Source organism: Aspergillus versicolor (genome assembly GCF_001890125.1).
Source record: "Aspergillus versicolor CBS 583.65 unplaced genomic scaffold ASPVEscaffold_15, whole genome shotgun sequence".
NCBI lineage: Eukaryota > Fungi > Ascomycota > Eurotiomycetes > Eurotiales > Aspergillaceae > Aspergillus > Aspergillus versicolor.
In genome coordinates, this window is record NW_024467538.1 from 24987 (window position 1) to 46189 (window position 21203).

Consider the following 21203-nt stretch of genomic DNA (forward strand, 5'->3'; position numbering starts at 1 on the left):
AGAGGGAGGGAAGGAGAGGAGTAACTAACGAATGTCTAGTTACCGTGTATAATCAATCGTAGCAGCAATAGGAAGGACAAATATTATTGTAAACGGGTTTCGCATCTGCGTGGACCGTTTGTGTTTCCTCTGCTTCGGGTGTAGCATATATATATATATTATATATTTGTAGAATTGAATCTACCAACTCTCCATTAGTCCGATCCCTTATTACAAACAATAACATCTAAACAAATGAAAATTAAAAAAAAAAAAACTAATGTAACCCCCTCGCAGCCAACCCAGTCAAATGCCTCCTCGTATCCCTCCTCCCCAACCCCCCATCCGCACCATCCCCATCACCCTCACCTGCCCAGTCCCCACCACTATATCTTTTACTCTCTCTCCTTTCCGCACTATGCTCCCGACTGCGACTCCTCGTTCTCGGGACCGCTTTCGGAATTATCCCTCCGAACAACTGATTCACCACATTCCAATGCTCGCGAATCGCACTAACCGTCTCTGGCTCCTCCTTCTCACTAATGAGTCCCCTCCGTCCACGCAGCTCCTCCTCTGCGCGCTCTTTCTCGGCCTTCTCGCGCCTCCGAGCCTCGGCCTCGGCACGCTCCTGACGCTCGTACTCTTCCCAGCCGCGTGAAGACTTGTACAGTTCGCGGAAGACGGACGGACGCGAGAGGAGGGTCCGCGGTGGGTCGCTCTCGAGCAGGATGCCGTTGTCCATAACGAGGACGCGGTCGTAGTCGATGATTGTGTCCAGTCGGTGCGTTACGGTGAGCACTGTGTGCTCGGCGAAGCAGCTGCGGATGAGCTCCTGCATCATTTCGTCGGTTTCGGGGTCGACTCTGTTTTGCATTAGGAGCTCAAGGCCAATGGATGGGGAAGGGAAAGGGAAAGGGGATTAACTACTTACCCACTCGTTGCCTCATCAAAAACAATAATATTCCCATGTCGCAGCATAGCCTTCGCCATACAGAGCAACTGCTTCTGGCCGTGCGAGAATAGTTCAGGGCTGGCGATCGTCTCCACCCCATCCTTGCTAGCGAGGATCTCCCACAGACCCACGCGCTTCAGGGTGTTGATGACAGCCTCGTCGGGGCAGTAGTCAAATGGATCGACGTTCTCGCGGATTGTGCTTCCTTCGAGGAGGAGGGGGTCCTGCGGGAGACCGATGATGGCGGAGCGGATTGCTTGGCGGCGGAGGGTGGTGATGTTGATTCCGTCGACGGAGATGGTGCCGTCGCAGAGCTCGATCATCCGGAACAGCGCGGAAACAAGGGTGCTTTTGCCGCTGAATGTTCATTGTGGTTAGCAGCTGTTAGGGGACTGTGGGTAGGGATAGATCTGACGTACCTTCCACTGCGACCGACAATAGCGACCTTCTCTCCCTTCTTCACGCGGAAAGAAACATTCTTCAACACGGGCTTTGAAGGGGCCCTACATCAATTTCAAATCAGTACGTCGTCAAATGGATCACCCTAACTTTAGAGACACAAAAAAAAGAGGGTGGGAAACCAACCGATAGAACGCCGAAACGTTTCTGTACTCCACGGTTCCCCCGCTGGTCCAATCCTCTGGCGGGAGATCCCTCTCCTGCACCAGGTTCTCCGACTCGGTCGACTCAGCAAAATGCTTCACCCGAGTTACAGCCCCTAAGCTGGTCTCTAGCACGGTCCAATCCGTGATAAGGGCCTTAACACTCGCACTCAACGAAACAACATTCACAAGCGCTAGACCCAGCGAACTCGCGTTCGTACTATGCATCGTGCCCACCGCAATTCCCATTAGCACAAGCACGAACCCGGCGACCGTCATGTCGAGGACGAGGCTGAGCCAGCGCTGCACGGCGTAGAGGAGGTAGTATGGGCGCTGGGATTCAGCGAGGAGAGCCCGGTTGCGGAGCTTGTATTGCTCGGCCCAGTTGAAGGCGCGGATTGTGATGAGGCCATTGAGTAGCTCCATAAAGTTGGAGAAGAGCGGCGATTTGGCTTCGATTTCCATGATGCGGAGCTGCCGCGAGGTGCGCATGTAGAAGGTGCCGATGATACAGTAGACGAGGACGCAGAGCGGGATCGTGGCCGTGATGTATCGGGCCGAGACGGCGATGATGATGAGCTGTGCGACGCAGAGGAAGAGCGCGAGACAGGTCTGGAGGACCGCAAGTGGGAGCTCCATGTCGATGAGCTCGAGGTCCTGGCTGAAGCGGTTAAGGGTTGTTCCCGAGTCGGTCGAGGCGAAGAAGGACATCGGGGCGTTGACGACCGTTCGCAGAAGGCGCGAGTGGATGACCGACGCCGTTTTGGCGACGATCTTAAGCATGTAGAAGCAGGCCGTTGCGAGGAGAAAACAGGCGCCGAGCACGCCGAACATCCAGTAGACGCCGATCCGCATGCTTCTGTTCTTGTTCGGCTGGGCGTCGTTGTCTCGCGCCCACCAGGTTACCCAGACGGTCGGGAAAGCCTGCAGGAAGACGAAGATGGCCATGAGTCCGAAGTACACCAGCCAGTTGTGCCACGGCACCGTGGTGAGGTAATAGAGATATGTCTGATAGTCGCTGGACTTGCGCGCGTCTGAGATGGCCTCGTCGGAGTAGGGGGCTGCTTTGGTGACCTCGACGGCCTTGGGCATGGCGCTCTTCATCTGGATTGCGGGCGGTTGGGCGATTGCAAAGCCTTGGATGTAGTCGAGTCTTTTGCAGCAGTCATCAAATGTGCCTTGGACGAGGATGGTGCCGTCAGTGTTTAGGGCAATGATGTGATCGGCGTAGGGGAGTCGGTGGACGGCGTGCGTGACCATGATCACGGTCAAGCGCCGCTTTCTGACGAGGCCGTTGGGACCGAGAACCTGGGTGAAGATGTGTTCGTCCGTTACCGGGTCGAGTCCGCTGAGGGCGTCGTCTAGGAGGATAGTTTCGACGCCGGAATAGAGAGCGCGTGCGAGTGCCTTAGCTTTTGTTAGCTACATCAAGGCAGCCCTAACCAGTTCAACAGACGAGAAGGGCATGCATACCAGTCTCTGCTTCTGCCCACCACTCAGCGAAACACCCTTACTGCCCGCGGCAGTCTGATCACCAGCAGTCAGCTCGGTAAAGTCTTTCTCCAGCCCGCAAGCCGCAACAACAGTTGAATACCACGGCGGATCATATGGCGACCCCCCGAGGATATTCTCCCGTATACTGCCGTTCGTCAACCAAGCCTCCTGCCCACAATATGCCATGCGGTCGCAGTTCACCTTCATCTTGCCCGTCAGACAGTTAACCTCGCCAAGCATCGCCTTCACCAGCGTCGTCTTTCCGCACCCCACAGCACCCACAATCATCGTCAAACTGTGGCGATCGATCCGGTAGGAAAGGCGGTGCAGGATCGACTCCTCGCCGCTCTTCCATCCGATGTCGACTTCGAATGCCTCAATGCAGGGTGTTTTTTCGGTCAGAGGGGATCGGATGACCTCGCGCGGATCTTGATGCGGGTCCTGGGCGAGGTAGTTGCGGATCCGATCGAGACACTCGAGCGCCATTGCGGTCTCGCTGATCGACTCGACTAGGGTGCCGATGAAGACTGCGAAGAGGTTGAAGAGAGTTAGGGAGGTTAGAGCGCGCGCGCTGCCGAGGATCTCGTCTGGTGCGTCTCCCGAGCCCATTGCGTAGATGGTGAAGCTGACAATCGGCGTCATGAGCGTGTTGAAGTTCGCTGGCGCTGCTAATCAGCAAGACAGTTCAAAGGAAGTGTGCAGAGAAGCGAAGAGGGACACTTACAAAGCCCAACAACGGCAATTAGAAGCGAGCGGAATTTCTGGGACGCAAGAATCTCATGCTCCCGCAGTGCTTGAATCTTGTTATGCAGAAGATCAGTTAGGCCGGATATCTTGAAACCCTTCATCGAGCCCAGCATCTCCGCTGTGATTGCTACTCGTTTCTGGATAGCCTCGATCCACAGATTCTGGCGCTCGCCAGCCATCATAGCGATCTTCATGGCCAGCACCGTGCATCCTAATCGAGGTAAGCATTTTAGACTTAGGCTGAAAGAGAAGAGTCTCAAACTCACCAAAAGCGATAATAATCGGCGCGATACCCGCCGTGTCCAGCTCATTATACAGCAAATACAACGCAATGCCAATCTCAATCAGACTCGCCCACGTATCATGGATGTACCGGCCACAGTGGGTAATGCGTTCAATATCAGTACTCATGAGCGTCAGGGCCGCCGAGTCATCGTTCTTATGCGCGTTGATAGCCGTGCTCTTCTCAAAGATCATATCCACCAGCGCCGCGCGCATCATCGTGATCACCCGGTACGTTTTATGCTGCGCCGTCGCAGTCGCGACAGCAATCCCGCCGTAAACGAGCGCATAAGCACCAATCAACAGCGTCGCTTTATTACGAGAATCCGGCCGGTCCCGATAAACAAACAACTCGACCGTGGCGCGGACAAGGAATGGCTGCGAGATGATGAATCCGCTTTGACACAGACGGGGGAAAACCCCAGCCAACAGCTCCCATTTAAAGGCTTTGGCCATCGGCACAACCATCGCGCCAGCCTTGTCCTTATTTGTAACATTCTCCCAGTGCCCGACAACGCGGTGCTTGCCCTCCGGGTCGGGGAGCATGCAGCTTTCAAGGTGGAAGAGGTCACCCACTGACAGGCTGGTGCGCGCGCCGCGGAATAAGAGCGGGTTGATCCACCAGAAGAGACTGCGGTTGACAACGCCGGTCCAGTCCTCGGGTGCGCGACTCGCATACATTGGTCTGGCGAGGCGTTGCTTTTCCCAGATCTCGAGGATCAGAAGGGGGGCTTTCACAACTGTGCCAGCGATGAAGATGGCGGAGACAGTGCGCAGGCCTTGGATGACCCATGTTGTTCGAGCGAGGGGGATGTCGAAGAGTAGCGTAAGGATGAAGTAGATACTTAGGATCTTAGATGGCCGGAGAGAGCGATGATGCTGTAAGTGTAATAGATACCCGCAAGGCAGCGTGGCAATGAACCGTAAGACTGTCGAGGCAATGGTGAGGTCTGTCTTTGGGGCTCCGGATTTCATCCAAAATGCGAGTAGCAATAGTTGCGAGATGGAATAGGGTGCAAGCAGTAGCTATATCGGGTACTCAGTTCCGTTCACGCACTACTGCACCAGATATTCTAGACAGACATACCAGTTTCAAAGTGTGCAGCCAGCCCCCCCTGACCTTGAGACTGGCGCTACGAACCAGGAAACACCTTACAGTCGCAGCCAAGATCAACGTCGCAGCAGGAAAGATAGACAAAAAGGCTTCCTCAAAGTACAAAGTAAAGTCCAACCCCCCATAGCAGGTGTCTCCAACTATGGGGCCGAAGTGGTTGTGCTCATCGATCGTGCAAGAGCCCGCCATGGCGAGTTCAAACGCAGCAAACAGAGATAGAGGTTCAAATCCACCCCCCGTTCATCACGCACAACCCAGCCTCCTGGGTTTATGGGAAAGTAGGGATTCTTCACTGAGTTTCTGCGCGTCCGCCTGGAGAAAGCCTGTCGCTCGCTGCTTCACGAATAGAGCACAGTTCAGGACAGGACAAAGCGGGTCTTACTGTCACTCCAACTCCCACCTGTGCTGCCAGAGCCAAGAACAGAACCACCCCCAAAGCCAGCGGCTGTGTCTGCATGAAAGGAATGGTGGACGGACGGGGCTCAGCTTGGGTCCGCGTGTACGGGATTGCGGGTATGCTTCCGAATGGAAACGTTGACTTCGCGTGGCCGTGGCTCGTAAACGTACAGCGGACTCGGCCCCCAAGGCCAAGAGAAGCGAGTATCGATCGTACAGCCTAGAAGAATTCGGGTACGCCATGGAAGCGACAGGGCCAAGCTTCAGCTCTGAGGACCATTTGGGTTTCGGGATTTGATCAGCCCTGTCAGCCAGGGGAGAAACTCTCGGCACTCTTGGTGACCTGTCTAGGCTTAGGGCTTACGAGCAGGCCAATCAACTTGCGTTATTGTTTATTACGCTAAAAGCCTGGCTCGAGTACATCTATATTGGGAGTAACATACATACGATACATACGTACATAATACATGATTACATACATACGGTAATACACGCGCAAATACAGGGGTAGATGCATACGCAGATGCATCCGGCCACATGGACTACACACGTTCTATTCTTGCAAATCCAACGATCCAACGCCGCAAGAACACCCAAGTGGCCAGACCGAACACCTTGTGCATATAACCCTGTCAGCACCAGCCTCGCCGAGAAATTGGGAACATGGAAGCAGGTCTGAGGTCATCTCGAAGTCTGCTGGTGGATTCTTCGAAATAGATGCCATTCCCCTTATCCCACCGGGTATAATAATAACTCCGGCCGTCTAACACAGAAGTCACTGTTGAAAAGGGTTCTTACGTGGACCATTTCATCAGTGTCACACCAACAAACTAAGGGAACGAAAGAAAGAAAGGCCAAAGAAGAAAGGGACCAGCCATGGTCTCCGCCCAAGATGATGGTGCGCAGCGGAAGCTCGCCCATACTCTGCTCTTGGAGCTGATGTCGTGCGTTTATCCCTCTTACCTTGTGCAACCATACCATATACCCTGCATAGTTCATGTTGATCATGAGCTTTCGTGATCCCTCTCTCCTTCCTTATCGCTCCCTCCTCATGTCAAGTGTCCTTGTTGAGCTTCATACTTACACCTATATGCAATTACCAGATATCAATTTGCCTCCCCGGTCCGCTGGATCGAAACCCAAGATGTTGTGCTCGGTCAATACCGCGCCGAGCGCATCATTGAGATCGGCCCAGCCGCAACACTTACCAACATGATCAAACAAACCGTCCAGTCCAAATTCCTGCACAGCGACCGGGCCTCCCTGCTGGAGCGTCAGTTGCTCGCCTCCGAGAAACAGGGGAAGGATATCTACTATGAGGACGATGGCGTTGGTATTGGCATTGGCGCGGAGGCACCCGCTCCGGCTGCCCAGGCCCATACCCAGGCTTCCGGTGGCGACGGGACGCCTGCTGGCGTCGGCAGTACTGCTGCTGTTAAGGCCCCTCCCGCTCCCGCCGCCAAAGCGGTAGCACCGGCTGGCGGCATCGAAGCCATCGAAGACCAACCAGCGCGAGCCTCTGAGATCGTTCGCACACTGTTATCGAGAATTTTGAAGATCGCGGTGACGGACGTGGTCGGGACACAGAGTATCAAATCGCTGTCTGGTGGTAAGTAGACCCATCGAGCCCCTTCTCCTGTTGCGATGAATTGATCGATCTAACAACGAATCCAGGTCGCTCAACCCTAGAGAACGAAATCATCGGCGACCTCGCCAGCGAGTTCGGGTCCCTCCCCGACCGCGCCGAAGACCTTACAGTCAGCGACCTCAGCGCTGCCCTCCAAAAGACCTTCACGGGCCAGATGCGCAAGGTAATACTGAAAATGCTCCACGCGATGTTCGCGTCCAAAATGCCCGGCCAATTCACCGTCGCCACAGCGCGAACATATCTCCAGTCCCGCTGGGGCTTAGGTTCTGGGCGTCAAGATTCCGTCCTGTTATTGGCGATTGCGCAGCAGCCCGGGAGTAGACTTAAGGAGGAGGCAGAGGCTAGATCATTCTTTTATGGGCTTGTACAATTTTATGCGGCTGAGCATGGATTGACGTTAGGCGCGAATTCGGGTGCCACAGATGAGACATCAGGGTTGGGGGAGAGTTTGGCGATGGATCAGAAGACGTTAGCGGCCTTGACGGGGGGACAGCGGGAGCTGTCGAAGGCGCTGTTGAAGATCTATGCCAAGCATTTGAATATCGATCTGGATGGGGATCGGCGCGCGCTGCATGATCTGCAGGCGACGGTGGAGAAAGATCTGCGGCTGGCGCTGGACCAGATTCGTCAGGAGCTTGGGGAGGATTTTACCGATGGGGTGAAACCGGTGTTTAGTGCGAGAAAGGCGAGGAGGTTTGATAGTGCGTGGAGCTGGGCGTTGCAGGATCTGCTGCAGTTGTATTATGAGGTGTCGAGGGCTGGTGGTGAGACGGAGGAGGTGCATCTGGCGGCGAGACAATGCAAGCATATTGAGGATGCGGCAGACCCCAGGCTCCTGGATGTGCTACAGCGGATAATGTGCAAGTTCGAGCAACAGCCAGTGCTGTCGTCTTTATTTACACAGCTTGCGGCGCGGTGTCGCGAGTCGTTGCTGCACGGTCCGAGATACCTAGCGCGGCCTGATAATCGGGGTCCGCGCACAACGATCAGCGCAGAGGGCAATATCTCCTACACTGAGCAGGACCGGCCTGAGCCAGTGCCACTCGCGAATTTGGTGTATCTTCCCAAAAGCACGGAGGTGGCCCCGCTGGAGCCGTTCCTGCACCTGAAGCAACGGGCTAGTGGTTCTTCCTGGGCATACAGCCGCGACCTCACGGAGCAGTACCGCGCCGTGCTGGAGCAAGCCACGACCGTCGGAGAGTCCTTTGCTGGTCGCTCTGTTCTCATCACTGGCGCTGGAGTTGGGTCCATTGGTGCGGAAGTCCTCAAGGGCCTACTAGCTGGCGGTGCTCGCGTGATTGTAACAACTAGCCGCTTCTCATCCAGCGTGGTCCGCAAGTACCAGGACTTGTATGCACAGGTTGGGTCTCGCGGCTCGGAGCTGGTCGTCGTGCCCTTCAACCAGGCCAGCGTGCAAGATGTCACCGCGCTAGTCAATTACATCTATGACGCCCAGGGCGGCCTGCATTGGGATCTCGACCATATCCTGCCCTTCGCGGCTATGCCCGAGAATGGCCGAACAATTGAGAAGATCGACCCGCACTCCGAATTGGCTCATCGGACTATGATGGTCAACACGCTGCGCCTGCTCGGTGCTGTCAAGGCTCGCAAAGAAGCGCAGGGCTCGCAGACGCGACCAACCCAGGTCATCCTGCCTCTCTCCCCCAACCACGGTGTTTTCGGTGGAGACGGTCTCTATAGTGAGTCTAAACTGGGTCTGGAGGCACTCTTCAACCGTTGGCACTCGGAGGACTGGTCCGACTACCTCTCCGTGTGCGGTGCCGTGATCGGCTGGACCCGGGGAACAGGTCTCATGAGCGGCAATAACCTTGTAGCGGAAGGAATCGAGGAGCTAGGATGCCGAACCTTCTCCCAGCAAGAGATGGCCCAGTGTCTCCTCTGCCTCATGTTCAACCCCATGTGCAGTCTCTGCGAGGAGGCGCCCCTCTACGCCGACTTATGCGGCCGCATGGGTGCGGTGCCGGATCTCAGACAGAAGGTGCAGGAGCTGCGCACGGAAATCAATGAGACGGCTAACACGCGCAAGGCGCTCCTGGAGGAGCTGGAGATGGAAGCCAAATGCTGTGAGGAGCCAACACTCACGGCTGCTTCCGAACCAGCAAAGGCTACGGCCACCCCCACCCCAACAGCTCACGTCCGTCTGGACTTCCCCCCAACCCTCGACTACAATCAAGACATCAAGCCACTCACACCCGACCTACAGGGCATGGTTGACCTCGACCGTGTTGTCGTGGTGACAGGATTTGGGGAGATTGGACCATGGGGCAACGCGCGTACGCGGTGGGAGATGGAAGCCTACGGGGAGTTCTCACTCGAAGGCTGCGTTGAAATGGCCTGGTTGATGGGGCAGATCCGGTATGAGAACGGTGCAAGTGCATCACCGGGTTGGGTGGACGCAAAGACAAACGAGCGTGTCCACGACCATGAGGTCAAGCAGAAGTACGAAGAGCATATTCTGTCCCACACGGGCATTCGTCTCATTGAGCCCGACCGGTTCGGTGCAAACTACCACCCCGAGCACAAGCAGCTGCTGCATGAGGTGCTTATCCAGGAGGACTTCCCCGAATTGGAGGTGCCTGAGGCTACTGCGCAGCAGATGAAGCTGGAACACGGGGACAAGGTGGATATTATCCCCGATCCAGAGGGAGGCGATCAGTGCCGTGTGGTCTTGAAGAAGGGGGCAAAGTTGATGGTTCCCAAGGCGCTGCGGCTGGATCGAATGGTCATCGGACAAATTCCCACTGGCTGGGACGCACGCAAGTACGGGATTCCGGACGATGTGATCTCGCAGGTAGACCCGGTTACCTTGTACATGCTGGCCTGCTCGATTGAGGCCCTACTTTCGTCAGGGATCACCGATCCCTATGAGATCTACCGGTATATCCACGTCTCGGAGGCCGGCAACTGCGTTGGCTCCTCCTTGGGCGGTTTTAACTCGCTCCAGCAGATGTATCGCGGCCGATATATGGAGAAGGAAGTGCAGAAAGATATCCTGCAAGAGACATTCGTCAACACCATCGGTGCTTGGATGAACATGCTCCTCATGTCCTCTGCCGGCCCCATCCGGACACCCGTCGGCGCTTGCGCAACCGCAATCGAGTCCGTCGAGCTAGGATACGACACGCTGATCAGTGGCAAGGCGCAATTCTGCTTCGTCGGTGGCGGCGACGACTTTGGCGAGGAGGTTCTCTACGAGTTCGCCAATATGAAAGCCACCGCCAACACAGTCGACGAGTTCGAGCAGGGCCGCGAGGCCTCTGAGATGTCTCGTCCTGCTGCAAGCACGCGCAACGGCTTCATGGAGTCCCACGGCTGTGGCGTCCAGATTCTCACGACCGCAAGACTCGCCATCGAGATGGGCCTGCCTGTCCGCGGCGTGGTCGCCTTTGTGGAAACCTCCAGCGACAAGGCAAGTCGGTCGGTCCCCGCGCCTGGAAGGGGGATCCTCTCCAAGGCCCGTGAGGTGCAACCCTCCTCCTCTTCGCTCATTTCTTCGCCATTACTCAAGATCTCAAACCGACGCAAGCGCCTCGACTTTCGCAAAAAGCAGATCGAGTTCGCGCGGGAGACTGCCCTCGAGGAGCTCCCACTTGAGATTGTCAGCATTGAGGAATCCGAGGTCGAGAATTATGTCCGCGAGCGCACGGCACAGATTGATGCCGAAGCACGCAAGGATCTCAGAAACGCCCAGTACCACCTCGGCAATGCCTTCTGGCATAACTATCCTAGCATCGCGCCCCTGCGCGGGGCATTAGCCGTTTGGGGTCTTACCATCGATGACCTCGACGTCGCCTCCTTCCACGGGACATCAACGAAGCTGAATGAGAAGAACGAGTGCAGTCTTATCCAGGCTCAGCTTTCCCACCTTGGCCGGACAAAGGGGAACGTCATCCTCGGCGTGTTCCAGAAATATCTAACGGGGCATCCCAAAGGCGCAGCCGGAGCGTGGATGCTCAACGGCGCTCTGCAAATCCTGGACACAGGGATCGTACCGGGGAACCGCAATCTCGACAACGTGGAAGCCGAGCTGCAGAAGAACGAGCAGATAGCCTTTTTAAATCGGTCATTGGACACAGGCCGCGGCAGCATGCGCGCGGTGAGCGTCACTTCATTCGGATTCGGACAGAAGGGCGCTCAGACTATTGTCGTGCATCCCAAATATCTGTTTGCGACGCTAGAGGAGCAGGAATATAAGGAATATGTGGACAAGCGAGCGAAGAGGCAAAAGAAGGCCGATTCGTTCTTCTATCGGGGGTTGGCTTCCAATAGGCTTTTTGAGCTGAAGACTGCGCCGCCGTGGGCGCCGCAGAAGGAGTTGGAGACGCTGTTGGATCCCACGGTGAGGTTCTAGGAGGAAAAAGTGATGAATTATAAGATATCGGCTGTTGTTGTGTGATGGTCAGGATTGGGATTCTTTTGTCTTTCATGACTTTGCTTTGGATTTGGAGTTCTGCATAGTGATGAAGTATTTAGTAATGTATTATTTCAAGTGCCAAATGTGTTGCTGTATCTCATTCTGGGTGTAAACGTACTGGATCGAGAGTTGAGGCGGCATCTATTACACCTAGGAATGATATATATATATATATATATATAGAAACTGGGAGGATGCGGTATACCCATCTATGTCACGGCATTAGGCAACAGCATATCTATGCTTCCGCCGGTCTCCACAAACCAATGTTGATGATAGGGTGGCTCGGTAAGTCTATCTGAAGCAGGATGTAGTCTTTGTAGATCGCAGTGGCTTGTGGATCATGGTGTAACAACAATCTGCAGTAAGACGATCAAATATAAGACAGTATGTGCTTACTTTACTATCTTGAGGGATTGTAGACCGGGAAGTACGTAGCTTTGATGCCTAATTTAAAAAAGCATATCTAGAGATATATATATCCTTCCTTCATCACTAGGTATCACAGGGCTTCGGTATAGGTTGACACTCAACATAGTGCTGTTCAACAGATGACTTGATATTAAGACACCAATTCTAACAAGCATTATCAAGTTATACATCGATCTCCCACTAAACTACGGTACGAGGCCTAAACTCCACCAAAGGTCCCTCTTTAGCAGCCGTGATATGCAGAGCTAGCTGGTACTCAGCATCCTCGTTTACCTTGACACCCTGGGGCAGCCGCATATCAAAAGCATACAAAATATGACACAGTGTTAACGTTAACTCAATATACGCCAACGGCTTCCCAATACATCCACGAGGCCCAATCGAGAAGGGAGTAAAGCCCGCAAACGGCGAATATTCGCTGCGATACGGGTCAGGCACCGCCTCGGGTCCCAGCCACCGTTCTGGGACGAACTTGAAGGGTTGCGGATAGATTTCCGGATGGTGCTGAATGGCGTATACGCAGGTGCCAGCCTCAAGACCCTGGGGGATGTACTGTCCATCTACGGTGGCTCCGCCCGCGTCGGCCTGGCGCCATAGGGGACCTGGGGCGGAGGGCGACAGACGCATGCTCTCTTCAATGACTGCGCGGAGGTACGTGCACGAATTTACCTTTGGACCGAGACCGATTTCGGCACGGGATTGGAATGTGCTGCGAACTTCTTGCACGGCGCGTTCGTAGACCTTGGGATGGTGGCAGAGGTAGTATATGGACGCGGCCACTGCGGTCGAGGTGGTATCGGTTCCTAAGATGGTCGGTCAGTTTTCTCTTCATAGAGAGAAGGATTCGATCTACAGTACCTGCGACCACCAATGTTGCGCTCTCGCCGCAAAGCTCTTTGAAGGAAAGAGGCTCCTGTGTTTCTGGGTCGGTTGCATCGCGAAGCAAGGCGAATGCCCCCTTCAAGGAACCCTTGCCTGACATGGCCATCCCCTGCCGAATGATATCGTTGACAAACTTGACAAACTGATTCCGAGCTGCAATGGCCGCGGGAAAGAGGTATTTATCGATCTTCATGTTCTTCGATCCGCCGGCCTCTATCAAACAGCCGACACGCACATTGGACACTTCAATCAAGTGCGGCACATTTCGGTATTTCTTCTCTGTCAACGAAGACCAGGGTACACCAAAAATGACACTGCACATGACATCAAATGTGAACCAGTCGCCTGCGAATACGGTTAGGGCCAACAGCTCGAAGAAGATACACGGGATAACCTACACCAGTGGGACATGTTCTTGGCTGGCCCCCAGCTTCCATCCGGAACAATTTCATTTGAATTATCGCCTTCCCGACGAAGTGCCGTGCAAAGTTGCGCGATCTTTTGCTGAATAGTTTCCTCATATCCGCGGAAGGCTGCATCGGAGAAGGCCTGGCTGATCAAGCGGCGCTTCTTGCCGTGCTTGCGTTTGTCGATTGTGGTCAGAGTGTTTGCGGCCTGGTGGACCATGGCATTGTATTTGACTGACTTCTTGAAGTTTCTGCCATGAGAGTAGATCTCTATGGCCAGTCAGCATGACCTCTCAGAGACAGTGCTAGAAGGCCTCATCGCACCTTTTAGTCCTGCAGCGGTGTTGACGCTCAACTCATTGGGGCCGTAACGAACATATGGGCCTAGTAACAGCGAAGCGTCAGTTGATACCCATTCATGGAGAAGATTCAATATCACCCACCATACTTCTCGTGGCAGCGCCACATATCAAGGTGCTGGTCACCTTTCCATGAGTGATAGACCGCATAGTAGTTGGTGAGCTTGCCCAGCAGAGGCCCTGGGTACTTGGAGTATGGGTGGAAGTACAATCGACGAACACAGAATATGGTCAACTATTACACAGGCTGTCAGTCGGTAGTCACTTGGTGCGAGGACCTAGGCGAGGTCACATACCGCAAGCACAACCACGCCCAGCCACACCGCGAATGCGGCCAGGAAGTTGGAAGTTGCAAAGTAAGTATGCAGCATATTGAACTGCGTGTCTTGCCCTCTCACTTCAGATATGTTCCGGCTAAGCAGGAAGAGACTCGACTGAGTCAAATACCCCAAAGAAGTGGACGAAATGGCATCATGAGATGCCGGGTCGATGTGCGCAACCTCGCAATCAACCTTGCAACCCCACCTCCTAACAAGCCCTGCTCCCTTTTTCCGTCATTGTTGACTCAAACTCAGCCTTCTGAATGAGGTGGACCCAGTTCAGCTCCAGTTGTGATTCGTATTTCGCCATTGCTGTTGGAACATGGTGGACAAGTATGAAGGATGAAGGATTGGTATCCTGGTGTACTCGCGGCATGACGTTCTGTACGTAGGCTATGTATGGGCGAAATAAGGTACTGTATTACAACTGGTGGTATGTTTTCAGTCTGTAATCTTGGTCACATCTTGTTCGCCCGTCGATCCGGAGTATCTCCATGGGAGCTAAACTGTAGTCTACAGCTAGCCGTGCGCCACGAGGAAAGGTTACATCGTGCGGCAATAAGGAAAAGGATCATGTCGGAGCTTGGCATCGATATCTGATAATTCTTCCGCCTCTATAGCTGAGCTGTGCTGTTCGTTGTCTTTTTTAGCGATCAAGTCCTAAAGCTCGACTCACGCATTCACGACAAATCGATTGACAATGGCAGAGCGCTCGTACCTTTCTCGCTTTTTCTCTTCCCAGTTTTCAAAGCTCCCATACCCTACGCAGAGCTTCAAGGATGCCGTAATCCTAGTGACGGGGGGGAATACCGGGCTCGGGCTGGAGGCCGCGCGACACTTCGTGCGGCTACAAGCGGCCACAGTTATCCTGGCTGTCCGCGACGTGAAAAAGGGTGAGCAGGCGAAGCAGTCCATTGAGGCGTCCACCAAAGTACAAGGCGTCGTCGAGGTCTGGCCGCTGGATCTAGAAGATGTCCGCGGCGTTAGAAGCCTGGCCGCCAAGGCGTCCGGTCTCCCCCGTCTGGACGTGGTAGTTGCAAATGCAGGTATCTCAACCAACAAATGGACACTCGTTGGCGAAGAGGAACGAACCATCCAGGTGAATGTCCTCTCAACGTTTCTTTTGATCCTGTCGCTCTTGCCGAAGATGCAAGAGCCAGACACGGCGGGCCGGACCCGTGCGTATCCCCGCGTTGTGGTGGTCTCCAGCGAGGGACATGAGACGACGGCTTTCGCAGAGCAGAAAGCCGCGCGGATTTTCGACGCACTAAGGGATCAGAAGCAGGCGAACATGGATGAACGGTAAGGATTCCCGAACACCAACCTTACCCTGTTCTTGCCTGGTGGGGTCAGCGTCTAGAACAGCTAGATTAACCGATTCGCAGCTACGATACATCCAAACTTATCCAGCTCTACCTCGTGCGTGCCCTTGCAGAGCGTCTCAGCCAACCCGACAAACGCCCGGTCATACTCAACGCCGTGTCGCCGGGATTATGCAAAACTGGGCTTCTCCGCGAGACTCCGCTTGTGGCTCAGCTTCTGACAGGTCCCATTATGGCTGTCCTTGCTCGCAGTGCAGAGGAGGGCAGCCGGACATTGGTTCACGCCGCTGCGGCTGACGACGGTGAGAGGAATGGAAAGTACCTGCGTGACTGTAAAGTGACTGAGTAAGGCGTCCCTGTCATTCATTGATTTCCTTACTTATTCAATAAACACGTTGTGACCACGAGGGCTGACGGGCTGATTACATGCAGACCTGCAGCGTTTGTACGCAGCCAAGAAGGCCGCGCCACGCAAGAGCGATTGTTTCAGGAGCTTTTAGACGAGCTGGAGAAGGTTTTCCCTGGAATCGGGAAGAATATCTGAGCCCCCAGTGAATTTGTACGTAATTGCTATGTAAATTGATTGATTTGATATCTTGATTGTTCTGTGGTAGCTACAGCGAGACGCCCGCTATAGTCAACTAATAGTATTCACCTGTTTAGCTAGTCTGTACGATTCTCGATCTGGCCCCTGGGTCCACCGAGGGAGTAAGTAGGGTTGGCTCTACATGGCTCTATTAGCAGTTCGCCATCTCCATGCATTCTGTCCCGATATGGCAAACTCTACGCTGCAGCCAATTAGTAAAACGTGTGTGAGCAAGCAGAATCAGCCCATACCCTCGGCGAATCGTGGACGAGCGCACAGCCAATGGGGAATTAGCCGCAGGAATCTGTTGGCTTCAGGCTACCACTAGCCCTGTCACATTGCAGTGGCTGGACCCTTTGTATTAAATGAGTATTGTTGTTTAGAATAGATGAGTGGCAGATCATTGTGGAGAGAGAAACTCTTAGGGGCTGGGGGCCGTATCCGTATGCGTATTACGCTGAATAGCCTTGGCGTATTCCTTACTATTACTCCATGTATTATACCTTACATGATACAAATCAAGGAACAATATGGGATACCAGTATATTGCCGCTTAGTCTTGGACCGTAGGCGCAAGATTACACATCGAACGATCTTGAAATAGCGCTAAGGGCGGTACTGCCTGTGAACGTGGATAACACACCGGTTAAGAATGGCCCGAAGGAAGGATTCCGTTCCTGCTGACATCGGTAAGAGTGTTGCTCCGTTTAGGGTGGTTTGGAATGAAACATAGCAGATAGTTTCGTCCCCAGCGCAGAACTAGTCACTACATACAATCAGTAAGCCTGTAGTGTTTCTCTCACCGTGCAGTTTTAGGTTCTTAGGCTCCCACTGTAGTTCTCGTCGCAGTGGCAAGTTAGGTCTAGTGATAGAGCTGAGGATATGGTGCCTGGAAATCAAGGCAAATTTATTAGGAACCACCAAGCCAACACGTGACAATGAGCCCCAACCGTCTCGCCGTCTTGCTCGCTCAGCAATCTTTTCTCCGATAATTCGCATCAAGCATAACTAACAACGAGAAGTTGTGTTGCCATGAGGTACGAGGAGCAAGATGAGGCAGTTCGCTCACTGGAGCATTTCGCCAGCGACACAGACGCCGAAGGCGAAGACGCTCCCTTAATCCCTGATCTATCTGGTGCGGTTTCACCACAGACCCCATTGTCGAGAAAAAGCGTTCTGCGAGTAATTCTACTATGCGCATCGGCTACTTTAATTCTAGACATTGGTCTTACGCTTGTGCGTGCACCGAAGATCCGCTTGTTCGAGTCTATCCTGTGCCAGGCATACTATCGAACGCATGGCAGTGCCCTCCCAGTGCCGATGCAGGACATTCCCGAGTCCCAATGTAAGACAAAGGAGATCCAGTCCGGGGTCGCCCGTTTGATCGGTTGGCAGACGGTGTTTGACGGGATTCCAGGTATGCCAATCACAGTTTCACTTTTAGTGAGTGTGCGCTGTTGCCAGATCAACTGCCCTAACCTGCTGAAGCCATTTTCCTGGCCATTCCCTACGGAGCGCTATCCGATTCCAAAGGCCGCAGGCCAGTTCTATTAATGTGCTTTCTGGGCCTGGCGCTGTCGACTGCGTGGGCCTTGCTCGTGTGCTGGATGCAGTGGCCCTTGGAATTAACGTGGATCTCGTCTCTATTCCAATGCTTAGGGGGCGGTCCCGCGGTGGCTACCGCAGTCTTGGAAGCCACCATTGCCGATGTGGTGCCGGATGATAAAAGGTAGGTGTTCCTTTCTGTTTCTACTGCATACAATACCGCAACATTGTCTACATCCTGACGCACGCGGCCTAAAAAAGGTCCACCATCTACTTCCAGTTGCAAGCCGCGGTATTGATCTCTGATATCCTTGCAAACCCCCTGTCATCTGTCCTGATGGCCCACAATCAGTGGACTCCCTGCTTTCTAGGCGTAGGAATTCAAGCCCTTGCCACCGTCCTGCTGATGGCCTTGCCCGAAACGCTAGACTTTTCCAGGGTGTCACGGCCGTTAGATGCGTCGATCGATGGCTGCAAGGAAGAGGAGCCGACGCTGCGTGGCTGCTTGGCAAAGAACTTCCGTATCATCGTGTTGGACCGAAATATCGCTGGTCTGGTATTCAGTCTCCTCATATTGACCATTAGTGCGGAGTCGCTGGGTTTCCTGCTACAGTATGTTTCGCAACGGTACGGCTGGTCGATCGCTCAGGTATGTAGGATCTAGCATAGCAACTTTCTCCCCAGCCCCTGCCTCGCCCCATCCCCGTCATTCTGGGTGATTAAGACTGACGTAGATGCGAAACTTACCTAGTCGGCGATGCTTCTCTCTTTACGAGCCATGGTGGAGTTTGGGCTCCTTCTCGTCCTGGGGTCCCTGCTCTTGTTCGTCAAGGGTCCGGGTCTTCGTGATCCCCAACAGCGTGATCTATTAATCGCCCGGTTTAGTCTAGGACTCATCATCCTAGGGCTTCTAATCCTGTCGTTGTCCCCCACCGTGGCCCCGGCAATCCTTGGTGAGCCTCCCAGCTTGTTTATTCGTCCGCTAGCTACAAGGGCACCAAGAGAGGGAAAAAGACAAACAGAATCACCCCAGTGTTTGTAGCTGGTGTGGCCCTGTCCTGTCTATACTATCTACACATCTGCTAGAGATTTCACGCATACCATTCCGCCTACCCTATTGTACCACTAACCTAAGCACAGGCCTTATAGTCTACACTCTCGGCGCGGGCTTCCAACCCGCCGTAATGAGCCTCCTCGCCTCTCTCTGGAAGGCCTCTAACCCCTCTAACCTCGGCAGTCTTTACAGCACTGTTGCCATAATCCTCGCGGTGGGCGGCGTGGTCGCCGGTCCTTTGATCTCGCTGATGTATCGGATTGGCCTCTCATTAGGTCATGCATGGGTGGGCCTGCCTTACTTTGTGGCTTCGGGTCTCTGTGCAGGGATTGCAGTTGTTTTGTTGTCTGTTACATTACCAGGACGAGAATGAGAACCAGGACGAAGTGAAATGTGATACTGGTTTGTTTGGGAATGAAATTGAAACGTGAAATGAAACGGGACGGGACAGAAAGAAATGGAATGACATGAGATGAGCTGCATTTCGCTCCAAAGGGACGATTTGACGGATATGTGGATAGATGGATGGCCCTGTAGGCAGGCAGCCATTTTTTTTTTTTTTTTTTTTTTTTTTTAGGTGCGTAGTACACCGGTGGAGGCAGAAGGATTAATATCATATACACACGTAAAGAAAGGGCAGGGGATCTGCATTTGCTGAGAGATGAGGGAGGGGTGAGGTGGGATATAAAAGAGGATAGGCTCCCGCTATTTGGGTTTACCTTTCTACAAAATCATTGGAGAGGTGACTTTTTAGTTACTATGAACTTCATGCTATATGTGATGGAAAGTATCTCACCACTAACAGAACATCATACAAAAAACATGGATGGCTATCACCACTACTTCTATCATCCCTTTGACACCATCCTTTCTACAAACATCAAAATAAGACTGATTGTTTCTCTCCATGTTCGTTGCGCTAACAGCATCTTAGCCAACTGCCCATCTACTTGAGCAAGCTAAACTAACAGGACAATTACTTCTTAGGAGTCCGTCTCATATTTGTGACAAAGGGAATCACTCGAGCGTTATCCAGGTCCCAGATCCGTTCCTGAATGTAGGGATCACTTTTCAGACGTTCCCAGATCTGCTCCTTACTCACATCGTTGACGACCATAACGGACCCCTTGAAGGGCCGGCGAGGGTTTCCGGGAAAGGTGTGCTTCTCGAAGATAGGCCCTGCACACACCCACGCCTCGGTTTAGTGATGATTGAACAGTGGTAGGTAGCATGAAGATGGCTAATCGAAGAAGAACAAGGGCATGAAAAGAAAGAAAGGAAGACGGAAGAGAGGAAGAGAGGAAAATGGATGAAAAAAGCTCACCAGCCCAGGTAACCCATTGTTCCTTGTGAAGACGCACAAAGTTGGGCGAGTGCCGGGGGCGAATTTCGAGCCGACGGTCAAGCTAGGCCAGCACAACAATATCAGAAGAGGTCTTGTGCCGAGCTAGGGTGGGAGTGGTGGGTTCGGTGAGGCCATCAGTCATCACTCACCACATTGGGCATATCCGGAAACAGCACCAGCCATTCTCTCGGCGCAGCAGCAGGGGCGGAGGCAGGGATAGGAGCAGGAGCAGGAGCAGCAGCAACGGCCGCAGCAGACGAAGCGAATCTGGCTCCGAGATGAGAGAGCTGAAGGGCGAATCTATGGGCCGCGCCAATTCCGTTCGCCATAGGCATACTGAAATGAGACGCAAGGTTTGATCGAGGGGGAAAGTGAGAAGTGGATCTGGTTTGATGGTGTGCACAGCAACTGCAGCTACCACTAGCACCTCCTTGATGGCTGGCCCCCATTTTATGTCTTACCCTTCACGTTTCCCGCTGCCATGTGCCATGTGTTGCCTCTCTCAGACAACTCGCTGACCACCGGGTTGGAGAGACATCTGAGACACACAACCCATGTGTAGTGCGTGGCGGAACCTCGTTGGTGGAGGGTGAGGAAATGAGTATCAGCTGCGGCATCCTGGTGCTCATCCTGCTGAAGTCTGGGGCTGCGCATACGCTTTAGTGAGGATGAGGATGAGGATATCTCCAGTTCGATATACAGAGTGTGTAGCGGTAACGGTACCAGTGGTAAACTAGTGGTACCGTAAATTCATACGGGTATTTCAAGACATACATGATACAAGTGTACCTTGACGGCATCTAGACTGCAGGTTTGACTCCACTCCTGCAGTAGCGCCAGATGCATAATTTTCCGTGCCGACCGAACGTGCCAAGGGGGGCCAAAAAGGCCTTTGCTGCATGAGTTATTAATTTATGGGGCTGTGAATTGAGGGGCGCTCAGGCACTACCATGCCCCAGCCTGATCGACGAATACCCGACAGGCCAATCCATCTCCTACCCGAGAGTCTAATATACTATGTTTAAATCCCGGTATTACACTAGGAACGTGGATAATCTGACTGTCAGCTGCTGTGGGGCTGAGATTGCTAAAAGTAATTCCTAACCAACAACTAGAATAATATCATGGCGCGTATAGGTACTAAGACTGGACAGTCGAGAATGTTGGCATAGATTGCATGGCTGAGTCCCCAACAACTTCAAGCTAGCTTTGCCGGAATTTATTTGGCGACAGACGGATTGGACTTGACTTCACTCGAGAATCCACGGGCATCCGATTGACTACACTTCCTGTCGTTGCGAC

At 53.5% G+C, this 21203-nt stretch overlaps 6 protein-coding genes across 6 annotated transcripts; 3 read left to right on the plus strand and 3 right to left on the minus strand.

The window, feature by feature from the left end:
- Positions 1 to 256: 256 nt before the first annotated feature.
- On the minus strand, positions 257 to 5769 carry ASPVEDRAFT_66236 (uncharacterized protein; the record flags this gene model as incomplete). Its single annotated transcript, XM_040815867.1, has 8 exons — positions 5144 to 5769; positions 4041 to 5082; positions 3752 to 3985; positions 3007 to 3686; positions 1517 to 2940; positions 1351 to 1434; positions 911 to 1288; positions 257 to 842 (listed from the first exon to the last, which is right to left on the minus strand). Exons 1-8 carry the CDS (start codon positions 5357 to 5359, stop codon positions 257 to 259), a joined length of 4644 nt encoding a protein of 1547 aa, XP_040673876.1. The 5' UTR covers positions 5360 to 5769.
- A 204-nt stretch (positions 5770 to 5973) lies between these two features.
- ASPVEDRAFT_203457 (uncharacterized protein) lies at positions 5974 to 11941 on the plus strand (the record flags this gene model as incomplete). Its single annotated transcript, XM_040809403.1, has 4 exons — positions 5974 to 6510; positions 6670 to 7175; positions 7241 to 11574; positions 11876 to 11941. The coding sequence occupies exons 1-4, from the start codon at positions 6443 to 6445 to the stop codon at positions 11939 to 11941; spliced, it is 4974 nt and encodes a 1657-aa protein (XP_040673877.1). The 5' UTR covers positions 5974 to 6442.
- Positions 11942 to 12261: 320 nt separating this feature from the next.
- On the minus strand, positions 12262 to 14100 carry ASPVEDRAFT_144252 (cytochrome P450; the record flags this gene model as incomplete). Its single annotated transcript, XM_040807974.1, has 6 exons — positions 12262 to 12884; positions 12940 to 13308; positions 13362 to 13640; positions 13695 to 13754; positions 13814 to 13964; positions 14026 to 14100. 6 exons carry the CDS (start codon positions 14098 to 14100, stop codon positions 12262 to 12264), a joined length of 1557 nt encoding a protein of 518 aa, XP_040673878.1.
- Positions 14101 to 14465: 365 nt separating this feature from the next.
- Positions 14466 to 16026, plus strand: ASPVEDRAFT_47326 (uncharacterized protein). The gene is made up of 4 exons (XM_040813751.1): positions 14466 to 14482; positions 14569 to 15351; positions 15435 to 15716; positions 15804 to 16026. Exons 2-4 carry the CDS (start codon positions 14750 to 14752, stop codon positions 15913 to 15915), a joined length of 996 nt encoding a protein of 331 aa, XP_040673879.1. The 5' UTR covers positions 14466 to 14482; positions 14569 to 14749; the 3' UTR covers positions 15916 to 16026.
- A 905-nt stretch (positions 16027 to 16931) lies between these two features.
- On the plus strand, positions 16932 to 19094 carry ASPVEDRAFT_47327 (MFS transporter). Its single transcript, XM_040813752.1, has 5 exons — positions 16932 to 17374; positions 17446 to 17686; positions 17764 to 18151; positions 18254 to 18455; positions 18643 to 19094. The coding sequence occupies exons 1-5, from the start codon at positions 16990 to 16992 to the stop codon at positions 18927 to 18929; spliced, it is 1503 nt and encodes a 500-aa protein (XP_040673880.1). The 5' UTR covers positions 16932 to 16989; the 3' UTR covers positions 18930 to 19094.
- A 438-nt stretch (positions 19095 to 19532) lies between these two features.
- Positions 19533 to 20236, minus strand: ASPVEDRAFT_89350 (YciI family protein; the record flags this gene model as incomplete). Its single annotated transcript, XM_040818587.1, has 3 exons — positions 19533 to 19735; positions 19881 to 19962; positions 20051 to 20236. 3 exons carry the CDS (start codon positions 20234 to 20236, stop codon positions 19533 to 19535), a joined length of 471 nt encoding a protein of 156 aa, XP_040673881.1.
- Positions 20237 to 21203: the final 967 nt, after the last annotated feature.

What these genes read in the sequence shown, in the direction of transcription:
- ASPVEDRAFT_47327 (XM_040813752.1), top strand. Translation starts at nt 16,990, where the DNA reads ATGAGGTACGAGGAGCAAGATGAGGCAGTTCGCTCACTGGAGCATTTC. An exon ending in ACGGCTGGTCGATCGCTCAG is followed by an intron (nt 18,152 to 18,253) that starts GTATGTAGGATC and finishes AAACTTACCTAG; the next exon opens with TCGGCGATGCTTCTCTCTTT. An exon ending in CGTGGCCCCGGCAATCCTTG is followed by an intron (nt 18,456 to 18,642) that starts GTGAGCCTCCCA and finishes ACCTAAGCACAG; the next exon opens with GCCTTATAGTCTACACTCTC.
- ASPVEDRAFT_47326 (XM_040813751.1), top strand. Translation starts at nt 14,750, where the DNA reads ATGGCAGAGCGCTCGTACCTTTCTCGCTTTTTCTCTTCCCAGTTTTCA. An exon ending in CAGGCGAACATGGATGAACG is followed by an intron (nt 15,352 to 15,434) that starts GTAAGGATTCCC and finishes ACCGATTCGCAG; the next exon opens with CTACGATACATCCAAACTTA. An exon ending in CGTGACTGTAAAGTGACTGA is followed by an intron (nt 15,717 to 15,803) that starts GTAAGGCGTCCC and finishes GATTACATGCAG; the next exon opens with ACCTGCAGCGTTTGTACGCA.